General features: G+C 36.8%; 1 protein-coding gene across 2 annotated transcripts in view; it reads left to right on the top strand.

Moving 5' to 3' along the window:
• cdkl5 (cyclin dependent kinase like 5) overlaps positions 1-16,785 on the top strand; it is a 117,538-nt gene extending 100,753 nt beyond the window's left edge. Inside the window, exons 16-18 of one of the 2 annotated variants that reach the window (XM_008107287.3) lie at positions 951-1,073; positions 3,513-3,632; positions 9,055-16,785. In XM_008107287.3, the coding sequence (XP_008105494.2) occupies positions 951-1,073; positions 3,513-3,632; positions 9,055-9,447 (636 nt within the window). In that variant the 3' untranslated portion in view covers positions 9,448-16,785. The remainder of the gene's footprint in view (positions 1-950; positions 1,074-3,512; positions 3,633-9,054) is intronic. The other variant, XM_003218901.4, reaches the window with a different exon arrangement.
• Positions 16,786-17,083: the final 298 nt, after the last annotated feature.

Raw genomic sequence — 17,083 nt, 5'->3', positions numbered from 1 at the left:
TATTATAGCTGTATGCAGGAAGCTACTATAGCCACACTGGTGCAGGGAACGGATTTACATAACTGCAGTGAATGCTTTGTTTTTAATTGTTGCTGATGACAGAGCGTTCTCAGTATTGTGCCTCTTCCAGATTGGCTCCATGTTTTCAGCAAACTTGCCTTGATTATTTTTGAAATAGATGTGAAACAATATAATCAAATGGTGAAACTGTAAGATAATTAAATTCCTATCAGGGAGATCTACATTAAGGTGACTTCTCAGGAACACAACACTCTTGCTGATATTAGCTCAGTCTCTCTTCCTAACCTACAGTTATTGTGATGATAAAACTGAAGAGAGAGAAAATGTATATAGAAGCCACAAATTCTCTGCAATTCCTTTCACTGTTTTCTAAATCTAGCTATAGTGTCAGTTGTGTTTAATGATAAAAACAAAAAGATTTTGAAGCACAAAATAAATTTTTATAGTGCAAATGAAAGAACAACAAAACAGCATTTAAAATTTCTTCTACACAGTTGTCCTTGAATATTGCTGTCATGAAAAAAAAATTGCATGAAAAGAGGAATTTTATTATATTATGAATAAAAGTGTATTATGTTCCCTTTGGGTTGCATGGAAAATCAGCTAATAAACATTTTGTTAATAGTTGTGATCACACTTGCTGTGCTAAATTTGAAAGCCCACTAAAGGTATATATGTATTAACTATATATATTGCTGACAAAACATTTCAATTGTACTAGGTGTACAGGTAATCCTAAAAGACTTTTTCCATAAGCATTTTCTTGTTTAGTGGAACAATTACTCTTTTCTTAATACAACTACAGAAAGGCGGATTCAGTGCAAAAAACTACTAACTTATAAAAGTTTTATATATTTTCAGATAAAAAATATATGTAACTCCTGAATTAGAGTTATTTATGCAAATAGATTTTGTATCTTATATTGCAGACAGAATTCATCAAGGCGGAGAATCCAAGCATCAAGAAATCTCTCTTTCCTCTATTTAATTCAAAGAGTAACTTAAAGCATAGCTCTTCTTTGAAAAAGATTCCTGTGGTCACTCTCCCTCTGGTATTAACTTTTAAGAATGGTAGCACTGAATAAAAACGCTCCAATATATCTATTTTACTGACCACAAGAGCATGTACTATTTTATCCAACGGGGCCACAGACTCTTGCAAATTAAGCATTCTGAGCCAATTCCACAAGTTCAAAAGTTTGAGGGTTAAATTTTCAGTATCTTAAATTATAGCATGAAATATTGGCACTAGATACTGTCAAAGGTCAGACGCCAACTGAGAGCAAAATATAGTTTATTTAAGTAACAACTCAAAAATAGCTCAGTAAATTGTCAGAGGCTTAAAACACTTAATCTTCAGTGTTATTAAGCAGTTAAAACATAAAAAACGGCAAAAACATGAACTGGCATATAATCTGGATTAACCAGAGATATAATCCGGATTAAACATAAAGTACTTGAACTCAGCCCAAAGACACAAAACGGGCTTAAAATGGCGAAACAAACAAAGGTAAATCACCACAAAGCCCCAAAACCTTCCCCAAAACCCAGGAGTACAGCAGCGATTCCAAACTGAGGCAAAAACCCAAACCGGGTTAAAAAGCTCTTTGCCGAAAGCGGCACAAACAAACAAAACTGGAAAACGCTGAGGAGTTAGCGGCAAGCCGCTGCAGAAACGGAAGCCAAGCCAGGAGCCAAAGGAGCGAAGCATTGTAGCGAAGTCAAGCCGGTCCGAAGTCGGGAACAAAGCCAGCAGTCAGCAACGGTAGATAGCCACGGAGATGAGAATGATGCCAAGCCGAGTTTGGGAGCGAAGAGATAAGCCAAGTCGATATTCAGTCCAAGGTCCAAAGGGTGAAGTCGTCACAAGAAGGTCCACGTCAAGGGATGGCACAAAAAGCCAAGACAACGAAGGCGAACAGCAGATCTGTTGCAAAGTCCCAAGCCAGTCTTCAGAATCACGTACAGGAAACCCAATGGCGCCCAGCAACACCTTGCCACACACAAAGAATAGTGGCCAAACATCCCCAATTTATTTAGGTTTCCTTGGGCATCCAAACTTCCAACGCCCTAGGATCAGGTGTCCCAAGTTCCTCATCAGAATCTGAGCTCCAAACAGCCAACGCCCTAGGACCAGGCATCCCAAACTCCCCATCAGAATCAACATCATCCTGCCCACACCCAACTCTGTCCACAGCTGTGGAACTACCCTCATTCCTCCAAACAGACCATGTGGGATCTGCTTCTGAAGATACCCAAGCCTCTCCACCATCCACAGTATCCATGGACCCAGATTCCTCCCCAAGATCCTCTGGAGCCCGTGCCCAATCTATGCCAACTTCCTCTGTCACCACCGGTTCCTCAGCAACCATTTCCACCTCAAGATCCCCTCCCAAGTCCCCACATGAATCCTCCTCGGAAGACTCCTCATCAATCTCCCTGATTCTCTTCCTGTGTAAATCTTCCAGCGAGCCCTCCTCGCGAGGGTTCTTCCTTCCTCTCCTGATCCCTCAATTATTACTCACAGCCTCAGAAGACTCATTCACAACAGATACTTTTAATAAACCCTTAAAGATAACACCCTCTGCTCCACTAAATGACTAATTATCCTATCAGTGAGATTCAAATATACATTATTTGATAGAGCCCTACTGATTATGTGGTTTGTCCTTTGTTCCCCTTTGTTTTAATTAAAATATTTCCTTTAAAATAAATCATTATTTTCTAAATTTCTGGTAGGGCACACAGCCTTTATTTTCAGTTTGTTTGATGGTGAACACCTATACAGAATTACTATCGAGTGGCAAATAAAGTCTAAACAAAGAGACCATATATACTTTTAATGGTTTATTAGCATATAATCCTAAACTTAATTTGCCGAGAAATCTGGCTAAGAATCCCCCCCACCACCACATTATAAATCTACCAGTATTAATACTAGAATCAACAACTAGTGAATTTAACCAGGGTTTTTTTTTTCCAACAGCTAACTTGTATTTACTTAGCTGTTTTTATGTATAAATACCTAGTTTTAGCCTACAACTTCATATTTTTAGGTTCTTGGGGGATAAATAACCTGACAGTCTGATAACTAAATTTGCACACTAATGTTCTGTCTCTAGAAAAAAAACCTATTTTTAATTTTTTTTCTGTCGTATTTTATTTGTGGAGGTGGCTCATGATCTTAAGTGCAAAAGGGAATGCTGTGGGAACAAGGATGAAGCACAGCAATGCAATTGCTTAACTGCTCTGTCTCTCTCTTACAGTGATTTGACTAACTGCATGTGAATGCCTTAAGGTGCAGGTCATAACAAATTTGCATGGCATCTGTCTACAAATACAATAATGAATATGGAGCTCCTTTAAAAGGGTATTAAAAGTAATGGGTTTCACCTGCATTGCTTTGATCTGGGAGCCAATTATAAGAGGGGAATCTTAAGAGTATTTGTTGCCAGGAACTGATTAGTGCCCAACATTTTTCTGTGTTGCAGATGCCTGGAAGTGACAATCAGGATCTTTTGTCACTACAGAAAGCTATTCATTCATCTAATCACCCATCCAACAGACAGAAGGATTGGCATTCTGAGAAGATGGCAGAAATCCAAAGTCATGTGAGTGAGGTTATTGCTTCATTCTGTTCTGTGATCATTGAACATCTTGCTGCTAACAGTAGATCTAGAGGCCAATTTGTGAGTCAGAATGTCTTCATAACGTTAAATATGAGATGAAGTAGAAATAGCGGGTTGTTCAGGGCACATCCCATCCTTACCTTCACTCTTAACACATAGGACTAGGCAAATAAGTACAGTAGAGTCTTACTTATCCAACATAAACGGGCCGGCAGAATGTTGGATAAGCGAATATGTTGGATAATAAGGAGGGATTAAGGAAAAGCCTATTAAACATCAAATTACATTATGATTTTACAAATTAATCACCAAAACAGCATGTTTTACAACAAATTTGACAGAAAAAGCAGTTCAATATGCAGCAATGTTATGTAGTAATTACTGTATTTACGAATTTAGCACCAAAACATCACAATGTATTAAAAATATTGACTACAAAAACATTGACTACTAAAAGGCAGACTGCGTTGGATAATCCAGAATGTTGGATAAGCGAATGTTGGATTAGTGAGACTCTGCTGTATACAGAACCAGCATGACAAATAATCAGATCAAGGCAGAGGAGAGAAGATTTTTGGTTATTAATACCTGCTGAATTTTCCCTCTTCTATACAACCATTAAACGAACAGAAACCCCCTCCAGTTTTCACTCTACCAACTTTAAAAGAGATATACTTGCCTTCTTTGCTTCTGAATTAGTCTATAATGGATAGATTGACCACAGTGTCTGTCCACAGAGTCACTTTCCAATTAAAGCCACTGATATTAGACTAGAGGTAGTACTCAGCAGTTTCTTAAAAGCAAATAAAAGAGTTGCAGGCTCCACAATGCAATGACTGGAACAATGATAAATTGCGTAACAGGTAAAGGAGAAACAGTTCCCTGGGCCCAATAGAGCTATGTGGAAATTTCATGGCGTGCTATACAGTAGAGTCTCACTTATCCAACCTTCGTATTATCCAACGCAGTCTGCCTCTGGTCCAGATCCACAGATGTTTCTCTAGGCAGCAATGTGCAGCAGGCCAACATGCCCAACAATAACACAAGTGTAGCCACACTTCCAAACAAGTGGCAGACTTGTTGTAAAACATGTTTTGGTGCTTAATTTGTAAAATCATAACTTAATTTGACATTTAATAGGCTTTTCCTTAATTTCTCCTTATTATCCAACATTTCACTTATACAACGTTCTGCCAGCCCGTTTATACTGGAAAAGTGAGACTCTACTGTAGTTGAACTACATCCCCTTAGGATGCATAGAAATTGTGCCAGGCTAAAATGCTGCTTTACTTCCTGTATTAAGCATAGATAATTATTAGTCACAAGCTAGAGTTGTTGGCATGCCTTAGGAACAATTGTTTATCCTCCTCAGAAGTGTCAGCCCTCTCCTAGACTAGATGGAAAAGCAGGAACGACTCCGGTTTTACATTAAAATAAGTATCAGCTAAATCAAATTGTAACAAAAACTGTGTAAAATTGATTTTCAGAAAAAAATTATTTATTTTTATTTATCATATTAGAAGTGAATTGAGAATACAGTTATAATGTATAGAAAAACCACAAAATTGAAAACTTGGCATTATACTACATTTCCTTTGACCAGAAGCTGGCTACTTTGAGTGCCTCTGGTGTCGCTGTAAGACGGTCCTCCATTGTGCATGTGGCAGGGGTCAGACTGCATTGTAGTAAGTGGTCTGTGGTTTGCTCTTCTCCACACTAGCATGTCGTGGATTCCACTTTGTAGCTCCATTTCTTAAGGTTAGCTCTGGATTTCATGGTGCCAGAGCGCAGTTTGTTCAGAAAATCTGGCTATATGAATGAAAGACAATTGGTACTATTTCTGTCAAAATGTACATCAAAATTGTGTAAACCTTATAGTATTGTGATTATATAGTATTGTATTATTTATATATTTTATTATATTATTATATATCCGCTCTGAGTCCCCTTGGGGAGCTAGGACGGAATACAAATAAAGTTTATTATTTAAAGTTTTGCAAACGAGTGCAAAAAGTCAAGAACTGGACATTGCCTAGTAATGATCAACTTCATGGATTTTGGCTCAAACATCTGATTAGTTTACATGGAAAAATGGCCCAACAATTCAATGAGATGCTGCAGAAAGGAAGTATCAGTGAATGGCTAACAACTGGAAGAACATACCTGATACAAAAGGATCCAACAAAAGGAGCAGCACCAGGAAACTACAGGCCAATAACGTGTCTGCCCACTATGTTTAAACTACTGACTGGCATCATAGCTGACAGAATTCAAGACTATCTTGAAGAAAAAAACATCTTGCCAGATGAACAGAAAGGCAACAAATGGAAAAGCAGGGGCACAAAAGACCAGTTATTGATTGACAAAATGATTCTGGAGAACTGTAAAAGCCAAAAAGCTAATCTTCACATGACGTGGATTGACTACAAAAAGGCCTTTGACTCACTCCCACACAGCTGGATCATCAAGTGCCTGGACGCCATTGGGATTAGTAAAAACATTGGCACCTTCATTGAAAACATGATGGAGCACTGGAAAACTGAACTGTTTGTTGGAAATGAAACCTATGGACTTGTCAACATCAGGAGAGGAATTTTCCAGGGAGACTCATTGTCCCCTCTGCTTTTCATTATTGCCATGATCCCTCTGTCAACAATCTTACAATCTTACAAAAAACATCTAAGAATTCTCACAAAATTTCGCATCTGATGTACATGGATGACCTGAAGCTGTATGGGAAAACGCAAACTGAAATCCAGTCTCTGACTAACACTGTCCGAATTTTTAGCACTGATATCAGCATGGAGTTTGGCTTGGACAAATGTTCGACAGTGGCATTGAAGAAGGGAAAAATCATTGAAAGTGAGGGCATAAATATGCCCAATGGCCAAACAATAAAGTGTCACCAGCCAGAGGCCTATAAATATCTGGGCATATTACAGCTGGACAACATCAAGCATGAACATGTGAAGACTGTGGTCAGTAAAGAATACACACAAAGGGTCAGAAAAATTCTCAAAAGCAAGCTCAATGGAGGCAATATCATCAAGGCCATAAACACCTGGGCCATACCTGTCATAAGATATACTGCTGGCATTATAAACTGGACACAGGCAGAACTGGATAATTTGGACAGAAAAACAAGAAAACTCATGACCATTCATCATTCACTGCACCCTCGCAGTGATATTGACCGGCTATATCTGCCTAGAAGATCAGGGGGCAGAGGACTCTTACAAGTAAAACAAGCAGTCAAAGAAGAAGAACATGCCCTGGCAGAATATGTAAAGCAAAGTGAAGAACTTGCTTTGATTGAAGTCAAAAATCAGAAACTCCTCAAAGCACAGCAGACAAAAAACCAGTACAAGAAAGCCACACTACAAACTAGAGCTGACAGCTGGCGCAACAAAACATTGCATGGAAAGTTCCTTGACAAAATTGAAGGAAAAGCTGATAAGGAGAACACCTGGCTCTGGCTCACAAATGAGACACTGAAGAAGGAGACAGAAGGCCTGATCCTTGCAGCCCAGGAGCAAGCCATCAGAACAAACGCAATTAAGGCCAAGATCAAAAAATCAGCTAATGACCCAAAATGCAGATTGTGCAAGGAAACCGACGAAACCATTGATCATATCCTCAGCTGCTGTAAGAAAATTGCACAGACAGACTACAAACAGAGGCACAACTATGTGGCCCAAATGATTCATTGGAACTTATGCCTCAAGTACCACCTCCCAGCAGCAAAGAACTGGTGGGATCATAAACCTGCAAAAGTATTGGAAAATGAGCATGCTAAGATACTGTGGGACTTCCAAATCCAGACTGACAAAGTTCTGGAACACAACACACCAGACATCACAGTTGTGGAAAAGAAAAAGGTTTGGATCATTGATGTCGGCATACCAGGTGACAGTCGCATTGAGGAAAAACAACAGGAAAAACTCAGCCGGTATCAGGACCTCAAGATTGAACTTCAAAGACTCTGGCAGAAACCAGTGCAGGTGGTCCCAGTGGTGATGGGCACATTGGGTGCCTGCCAAAAGATCTCAGCCGGCATTTGGAAACAATAGACACTGACAAAATCACGATCTGCCAACTGCAAAAGGCCACCCTGCTGGGATCTGCGCGCATCATCCAAAAATACATCACACAGTCCTAGACACTTAGGAAGTGTTTGACTTGTGATTTTGTGATACGAAATCCAGCATATCTATCTTGTTTGCTGTGTCATAATATAATAATAATAATAATAATAATAATAATAATAATAATAATAATAATAATAATAATTTAAACTGTATTGTCTTGGATTTGAAAAAAAACTCATCTTAATAATAAGTAAACTAGATAAACAAGAACACTGGGCAGAAATTAATAAAATGGAATTTCATAGATAGAAAGACAAAATTCTGCATTTTGCCCAAAAAAAAGTACACAAATCCACAGATACAGAATGGGGAGTGCATAGCTTATTGCTTATCATTGTAGCATCAGCAAAGTGATGCTACAGCAAAGAAAGCAAATGCTATATTAGTCTACATCAGGTGTCCCCAAACTACGACCTCCAAGGTCATTTACCTGGCCCCTGCCCTCAGTTTTAGACTTAAGCTCACCCAACATCTGAAATGACTTAAAGGCACACAACAATAACAATCTTAATTAACTTGACTGTCCCATTGGCCAGAAGCAAGCACACACTTCCCATTGAAATCCTAATAGGTTTATGTTGGTTAAATTGTTCTTATTTTTAAATATTGTATTGTTCTTTCATTGGTTTTTTTTTTTGTTTTTTTGTTTTTTGCACCACAAATAAGATATGTACAGCGTGCATAGGAATTTGTTCGTTGTTTTTTTTTTCAAATTATAATTCGCCCCCTCAACAGTTGGAAGGATTATGGACTGGCCCTCTGCTTAAAAAATTTGAGGACCACTGGTCTACATAATAGAAACATAGTTTTGAAACTGATGGAAGTAATAGTCTCACTGTATTCTGTGGTGTTCAGTCATCATCTGGAGCACTTTATTCAATTCTGGTCACCTCATTTTAAAAAGGTTATAGACCGGTTAGAGCAAGTTCAGAGAAGGACAACCAGAATGATAAGATATTTGGATAAAGGACATATAAGGAAAAGAACCTGGGCATGTTCAGCTCAATGAAGAGATGACTGAGACATATTTACTCTCTTTAAATACTTCAAAGGTTGTAACAGAGAATTCAGATCAGACCTGTTCTCTGCTGCCCCAGAGGATAGGGGCATATCTAATGGTGACTGTGACTACCATCAAAAGCATTACTGAACAATTGTCAGCTTTGCTGTACAAATAAATAAAATGATGATGTTGGGAATGAGAATGGCAATAAGAGAGATGTAGTAATGAATGTCACTTCTCCTTTATCTTTCAGAGTCAGCCTTTAAAGTCTCTCCGCAAGCTGTTACACCTTTCCTCTTCCTCAAATCATTCAATTCCTTCTGACCCCAGATTCCAACCCTTACAGAGCCAGCAAGCTAAGACTTCTTTTTCTGAAGTCCGAATTCATCCTATAAGTCAAGCTTCTGGTACTAGCAGCAGCAGCAACATGCGACAAGAGTCCCAGTCAAAGGGCAGAACGAGTCTCCAGATCCCAAGCCAGATGGATCCCAGTTGGCATGTTTCCCCAGTGAACAGGAGTGCCAGCGATGGGCCTTCATACCCCGATCAAATGCCTTCTAAGAGTGGGCAGAATGGGCATACTTATAACCGAACAAACCGATCTCGAATGCCAAACCTGAATGATTTAAAAGAGACTGCTTTGTAGTAATACTTCGTGGAATGCTGTAGTAGGGATTTACCTATGGGTATAGCGGTGCTGGTGATTGTGGTGGAGACTGAATTCTCAGCAGTATAAAAGGTGTGCAATATATGGAGCTGCCATTCAGTTCCACTTCAGTAGAGATCTTACAGTGAAATGAACTTTATTAATTGCCATTCATCTATACTCATGACAGAAGAATGTGCACTTCAGGGAGAATGAACTATGTGCCCTTTTCTCTCATTTACATTCCAGCCTAGTGCACATCTGTCTCAAAGCTGTATAGGCACTTTGGGGAGTTAAAAGAAATGTCTTATGCCCTTATGAAAAACTTTTTTGCTGCCTAGATTTTAAAAAGAAAAATAATTAAATAGTGTTTATGTGATACACTGGTATTCCTAATAAGGGTTTAAAGTTCAGTTGTATGTCTTCATTTTTTATCTTCCATATTTGATAGGATTTGTAATTTTTATTTATGATTTATTATTGTATTGTTATAATCATATCTTATGTTACTATGTAAAGTTATTTTGAGCTGTTTGAAACATTGTGATGCGGTGGAGCAGCTATAGTAGTTTCTATTAAAACTAACCTATATTGCATCAGGAGCATTTTTATTTTATATATATATATATATAAAATAAAATAATATATATATAAAATATATAGTAAATAACTGTCTTTTAAAAAATATACTCATTTAAAATAAAAGTATTGTTATGACACTCTCTGCCATATTTTTATACATTTGTGATATAAAGTGCAGTATTATACTTCTAATTTAAAGGGAGCAGAATGTGAACTGAAATACAACTGTAACTATAGGAATTTTGTTCTATTATATAAAGTGACATATAGTTGTATCCAGTAATGTCCCTCCACTGATGACAGATTCTAGGATCCATTCAAGTCTTCTATTCATATAATGGGGGCGAAGGCCATTTTTGCTGCTTCCTGCTCTCCTCTGCAACCTGTCTCCTTTTCTATCTAAATCATCTAAACTCTTTGGTCAGCCTGCACAACCTGCAGCCCTCCAGGCCTTTGGACCTTTGACTTCTAGAAGCCCTTGTCAGCTTGTCCAATGGCCAGGAATTCTGGGAGCTGAAGTCCAAAACACCTGGAGGGCCACAGTTGTGCAGACCTGCTATTTGAGATGGCTTTGAAGGTGACATGGAGAACTGTGTGGGTAAGGAATATTGGTGAAAATCATCCCCTTCCCTGTTTCAGTTAAATATCCTTACATCAATTGAAGGACATCATTGGATACCCTATTGATAACAAAATACAACAGTGAACCTAAGACTTAATTATTGGCCTTTCCCCCCACTGGAGGTCATAGCTTAAATGTATCAAGCTATGTAACCACAAAGTCATATAAAATGTGGGTATTTCCCCCTAAGTCTGTGCTTACCTTTCCCCATTGTGTTGATGGAAGATAAATATCCGTGTTATGGTGACATAAGAATCCCACTCTTGCTTACAATGCTCCATACAGGAAAAACAACCCGTGATGAGCAGATGATCTTCCATTCAATACATGGTGTGAAGACCAAAGAGCCACAGCATGAGATGCAAGTGGCAAGCCAAAGTTGGCATGACGCAGCACTGTAAATCATGGTATAAGGTTTTAAGCCTATGTATATTCTTTGCACTTTGTTTGAAATTGTACTACGCAGACAGTAAAATATTGTATTTAAATGTAAGAGAGGCTGTGGCACTTCCATTTTGTTTCTAGGATTTAATTTTTAAGAACCCTGTAACATTGGTATTTGAATATGGAAAGAATCAGTTTCTGCTGAAATGTAGTATTTCCCCTATATCACTTATAAGAATTTTTTCTGTAGACTTTAAAGCTCCACTCACTTCAGAGTGCTGGATTTTTCTAATTATCTATAGAATGTTATTAAAATATTAAAATAACTTTAAAAAGTGGACTTACTATATAGTATATGTAGAACCTAATATTCCATTTGCTTACAATTACTATGACTCAGGAAAAAGACAATTGGAAAAATTTCATCCCATTATGTAACTGGTATAAACCAGGGTGGGGGAAGGGGGAGGATGGGAACAAAAGTGTCAGAATAATATACGCGTATCTTAAATCATTAAACCTTCACAACAGGACAACTTAATTAACTCATCTTTGTTCTTTCCATTTATATGTTTTTCCTTCAAAAGTTTACCTGGAGAGCAAACAGTGTACTGGTGATATATAACTATTTAGTACCTCACTAAGTTAAGGAACATGTATTCTGGTATTTCACAGTATGATAAAGTTGCAACAGATGTGATATATTAAACACAAATGCGCACACAACTAGCAGACTTCTTTAGTAGGAACACAATATTTTTTGTAAGCCGCCCTGAGTCCCCTGTTGGGTGAGAAGGGCGGGATATAAATATTGTAGTAAATAATAAATAAATACATTTCTTCCATTACAAAACCTTAAATTGTCAGTTGCAAAGACTATGAATGTATCTGTTTTGCTATTGAGAAAACAGGTATAACAATATACAATAGTGAGCAGATGAGGTTATTTGTGGAAGCTGTCCTTTTTGCTGTTATTTGTGGAAGGACAATGGAAAATATGAATTAGCATGCCAGAGCTTGCTTATTAACTGGATGTCAATCCATCTATTCATTCACATAGTATCTTTTGTGATTTTTATAGATTTTGTAGTAGGCCCCTACTGTTTCTAACTTTTTAATCAGTTTTTCCATACAGAATTCTTAATTTTGCTTTGAGACTTGGACTCTAAGCAGTACTGTCTGAATTCCATAAATTATGTTCTGTTACTGAATAATTGTTCTCACCTTGTTTGCTATTTGCATATTTATTTTAACACTCTTGATTTGAAGGGGCCTCTGACCAAAACTATTTAGGATCAGATTGTGTATATTATAGAACAATGCATTTAGATGTTTGAATTGAGCCATTTTAAAACATAAATTTCCACAATATATGGATTTTTCTTTGTAGTGGTTCAAAAACAAAAACATTCATATTCAATCTATTAATGGAAAAAGTCTTCTTTCAGAAGCCTCCCACTCAATCTGGTTTACATATCCAAGAGTTGTAAATATGCTAAGAAGTTTAAAAAATCTTATTAGACTAATGGAGATTTGTCAGCCTCACAAGAAGAGCAAAGCCTATTATACATTAAAGAAGTATTTGAGTGTGAGCTTTTTTCTTCACTGAGATTAGAGGAATAATTTGCTGTAGCTTTACCAAGGATAGAACCGCTAAGCATTAGTTATCTTTTTCTCTTTCTGATGGCACTACTAATATGAAGACTTGGTTGGGGTAATGGAGGCTACTAAAAACAGCATACATGTTTCTATGGATATTTAGGGATATTAACTGGGAGATGAAAGCCTTGATTAGTCTACTGACTTGTGAAAGATCGTTTGATTTTTTTTCAAAATGGTATTGCATTAGTGGACAGTTTTGCAAAAGTACCTTTATTCCTGTACAGATGTACTACAATCTGCTTAAAAGCTGCTCAAAATTAGCTTTGGTTTCTAAATCAATTCTATGTGTATTTTTGTGAATTTTCTTGCTTAAAATTTGATACGTTTTCTATTAATTTTTTCTGCTATGCTTTTTTCAAAGATATGTCTGAGCCTATTAACACTATATTTTGAGCAGCAGACAAGATTGTCTAATTTGGGGGAAGAGAAATAGTAACTGTCATTCCAAATTTCGTCATCCTGTTACAGACATTTCAACCCAAGACCTCAGTATATGATTTTCAGGTATTTAACATGTTTTATTTTTAGTTGCATACATTCAAAGCTTTCCATTTCTGTGCTTCTAAAGCCTTTCATAATATTGAGGTCAGCTCCTCCAACCCCATCCACTAATATTTTTTTTTAAGTAACTTGTGGACTTTTTTCCAAACCAAGGTTGGAAGGGGAATAAAACAAAGTGACACCGATACTTCTTATTTCATTTGACCTTTCTATAAAAGTCCTTTCAATGCAAAATGTATTCTCTTCCCCCTTTCTCTTATTTCTCCCACCCTCAAGAGTGAGTAATCCACAGTGGTAACTACACGATTCCAGTTGCCTTAACTGCATTCAGTGTTTATTTTCGTACTATATGGTGATTCAACTAAAAGGGAAGATACCGTAATGATTCCCCTCCCCAAAATTCTAAAATAGTGAAGACAGAAGAAGAAATACAAATTTAATTAAAGAATCTCAATTTGTAATACTGCTCTGATCCATGGTTGTGCAATTGGAAGAGAAAAAGTATGTCTGTTACAGCTCTCTTAGTTGAGTATTGCCTATTTTGTGTTAGAGACAGAATGATGAAAATTCAGCCAGACATTTGCCTATAACATTCTTAGATGAGAATGTGAATGTGTAGTCTGACTTTTTTCCTATAACCATAATGCTGTGACAAAGTTTTCTTCTTGTTTTTGGTATTGATAACTATATATTCAGGCGCTAGGCAAACAACCTGCAGAACTTTACTTTTGGTTCATTGTACCAAATGTCTATACAGTACTATACTTAATAGAGGTAGGCCTATTGTGTATACTGCAGGAAGTATTACAAGAGTTTTTTGGAAACCCGATCACATTTTAAAATATGAATTACGTCATGCTATTATTCTATAAACTATGTTTTTCATCACCTAAATTCATTATCCTCTGTTATTTGTGTCCATACTGACTTCCTCATACATTAGAATTAGTAGCAGCTGATGGGGTGGGGTGGTGATGGAATTTTTCTAGGCTCTAATCTAGCAAATAGTTAGGGACCTTTAGTTTAACACAGTTACTTTCAGAACAAATTAACATCTCATTCTCTTCATTCAACTGTTATGGCATTCCTTGAGTCTTCATTGTGTACATTCAGTAAACCACAATTTGAATAAAAATCCCATAAAAACAATGAGATCATTTTATACTGGAATCTGAATGACTGAGAGTTTCTGTCTGAATCAAATTTTAATGTAAATCTTTCAAAAATAATGAATTAATATTGGTGCCTCTTTCCTCACAAGTAATCTAGCAAATGTTGGTAACTGTCTTTCATGGAGTTAGTTTGGCATCCTATATGGTTAGAGGCCTATTGTGGTTTTATACTCCAGAAAGCAGGAGTATGGGGATCATGTTCTTCTTTTGCAACCTGCTTGTTTACTTACTCTGGTCCAAACAATTGTATTGATGAGAAAGAAGAGTAATTGATGCTCCTGCTTACTTGCTCCTTGGCTGCTTACCTGCCATGTGGGCAACTGCTAGAAATAATAAAGAGGAAGAGGAATAATAACATCTGGGACAATGGCAGTGAGAAGGTAGACTTGCAAAGGGAGGAAAGCTTTTGACAGGGTCTTACCCAATTTACTGTCAAACGCCTGAAGCTGTCACTATGCCTTTCAATTAATCTATGGCTGCTTCTGGAAAATGTAGGTCATGTTCAAGTAGCCTGATTAGCACTTGAAATACAGTAGCACCCCCCCCCTCCAAATGTAGTCATTACTATTGACCTTCCACATTGGGGGTTTGGACATCCTTCAAAAAACAAAATATACATTTTGTAAAATCATTTTTTTAAATCTGAGAAAACACTTTCTAGGCATTTCTAGGTCTTACAGCATGATTATATGGTCAACCTCTAGTGAAGGTTGACCATGGAATCATGCTGGAGAAACTAGCATGAGAAGCTAGAAGAGGTGCCTAGAGAATTCCTGGTATTCTGTCAAGTAATAAAAATAGCATTTACAATATTCATTTCTGGTTGTTCTGCTTGTAATCAAATAGCCCAGTAATGGTGCGTCTATATATGAAAAGTGGATAAGAACAGTAGTCATTTGATTTAGATTTTGAATAGTTTTTCCAGTGGTAAAACAGCTCAGTCCTTACATCACTTTTAAGTCTTCCTTTAGTTTACATTTTAGCTACTGGGTTGCATTATTTTTTCCTCCAGGGAAAGCAGTAGAGGAGATTATTTACTGACATAGTTTTAGAAAAATGTTGTTGATATTGGTCAGAGTGTTCACTTGCACAGTTTTTCTAGAAGAAGAAAAAATCTTCAGTGAATTCATTTTTATAGAAGGCGTTTGTCCTTTTTCTGCACCAAAATACAGTTCACTGGGTGGAATTCAGAAAATGATACGGCTTGAAATGCTAGGATGTCTTTTTCCTTTTCTTTGCCCCCCTCTGCCCACACACATATTGTTTAGAAAGAAACAATTAAATAACAATTGAAAATGTATGGCCAACAACAATTATTTACCCTGCACTTTTCTGGAAAACCAAGATTATTTTACTTATGTCCACAATCCAAGAATCTTTCTTGAAAGTGTTTTTGAGCAAATACAGTCACCATTATTTCTTAAAGGTATGCTTATGTGGATAATTGCATATTGGCATTTGTGCATGTCCATCTAGTAGCATTGGAATACACCATAGGATGGCCAATGCCTTACCAAGGTGTACAAAGGTGTATAAAGTATGGACGTACATATATTTATATTCAACAAATATGTTTACCTGACACACACAAAACTTTAGCAGAGAGCTTTGCATTCCTTAGCATTGCTCAAGCCTTTTTAGTGCTTCGAAATAATTCACTTTCTTTTTTCTACTCCTGTATTATTTTACCACGATTATCATGAAAAACATGACTAATTCAGCAGTAGTAAATTTTTATGTATACATTATTTCAGGAATTATTAGTAGCATGTAGAGATCTTAGAAAAAAAACACTTTGGCAGTTAATATCCTTGGAAATCCAGAACTGCTTTAGATCTTCATTATTGAATACTGAACAAGAATTACAGATTAAAAATAACAGAGGTAATATATTTCAAAGCTTCATATAGCTTTATGAGAGGCAAAGTAAACCCAATGGATAAAGTCAACTGTGGAGTCAGCCTTCTAGGTTATTGAAATGTTATAAGTAACAATTGTCCACTTTCACTGTCCCTTTTAGACAAAATCTCAGGCAAAAAAAATTGTTCCAACTTTCTGTTGTTGAAAAAAAAGTTATGTAAATCTTTTAAGACTGAGTTTGCAAATATGTTGGATATTTGAAAAATATTTCATTCCCAACAATAAACCATCTGTAAGTGTTTATCAAACACCTTGTATCATGTTATGGTAACACCATATTGAATTGTTTTCAGGCATGTATTCCATTCTTAACTCCTGTATAATTTTTACTGTTTGTGTAAATAGTGTGAGAAAGAAACTGGGGGGAGGGAATTATCCTGTGTTTAACCTTTAATTATCCGCATGGGAATTAATCATTTTTACTGAGCACAATGTATTTTTGAATGGGCCTTCCAAAATACGTCTTTAATAAAATGCAGGTTTTGCACTAGAAAACTCAGTGTCATCCCTACTGTCCTCAAAGGACTTCATGGATCCAGCAAGCGTTTCCTCAACCTTGTTTCTTCACCGTTTTGCTCTTAATCATTATGCATCTATCGTTCAACAATCTTTAATTGCCGAGAAATACTATGAACATTTCAATGACAAAAGGTACATGTATTCCTTCAGAGAACAATTTTATCCAATATGAATCGTGGTTTTCCTTTGAACATTTTTAACCCGCATTGGTGTCATGATATGTTACTATTTCTTTTTGACAGCTTAATCTATTCATTTTTAGCAATAGCAGTCA

Source organism: Anolis carolinensis, chromosome 3, assembly GCF_035594765.1.
Source record: "Anolis carolinensis isolate JA03-04 chromosome 3, rAnoCar3.1.pri, whole genome shotgun sequence".
NCBI classification, from domain to species: domain Eukaryota; kingdom Metazoa; phylum Chordata; class Lepidosauria; order Squamata; family Dactyloidae; genus Anolis; species Anolis carolinensis.
The sequence above is the reverse complement of the archived record's forward strand: the minus strand, read 5'-3'. Positions and strand labels throughout refer to the sequence as shown.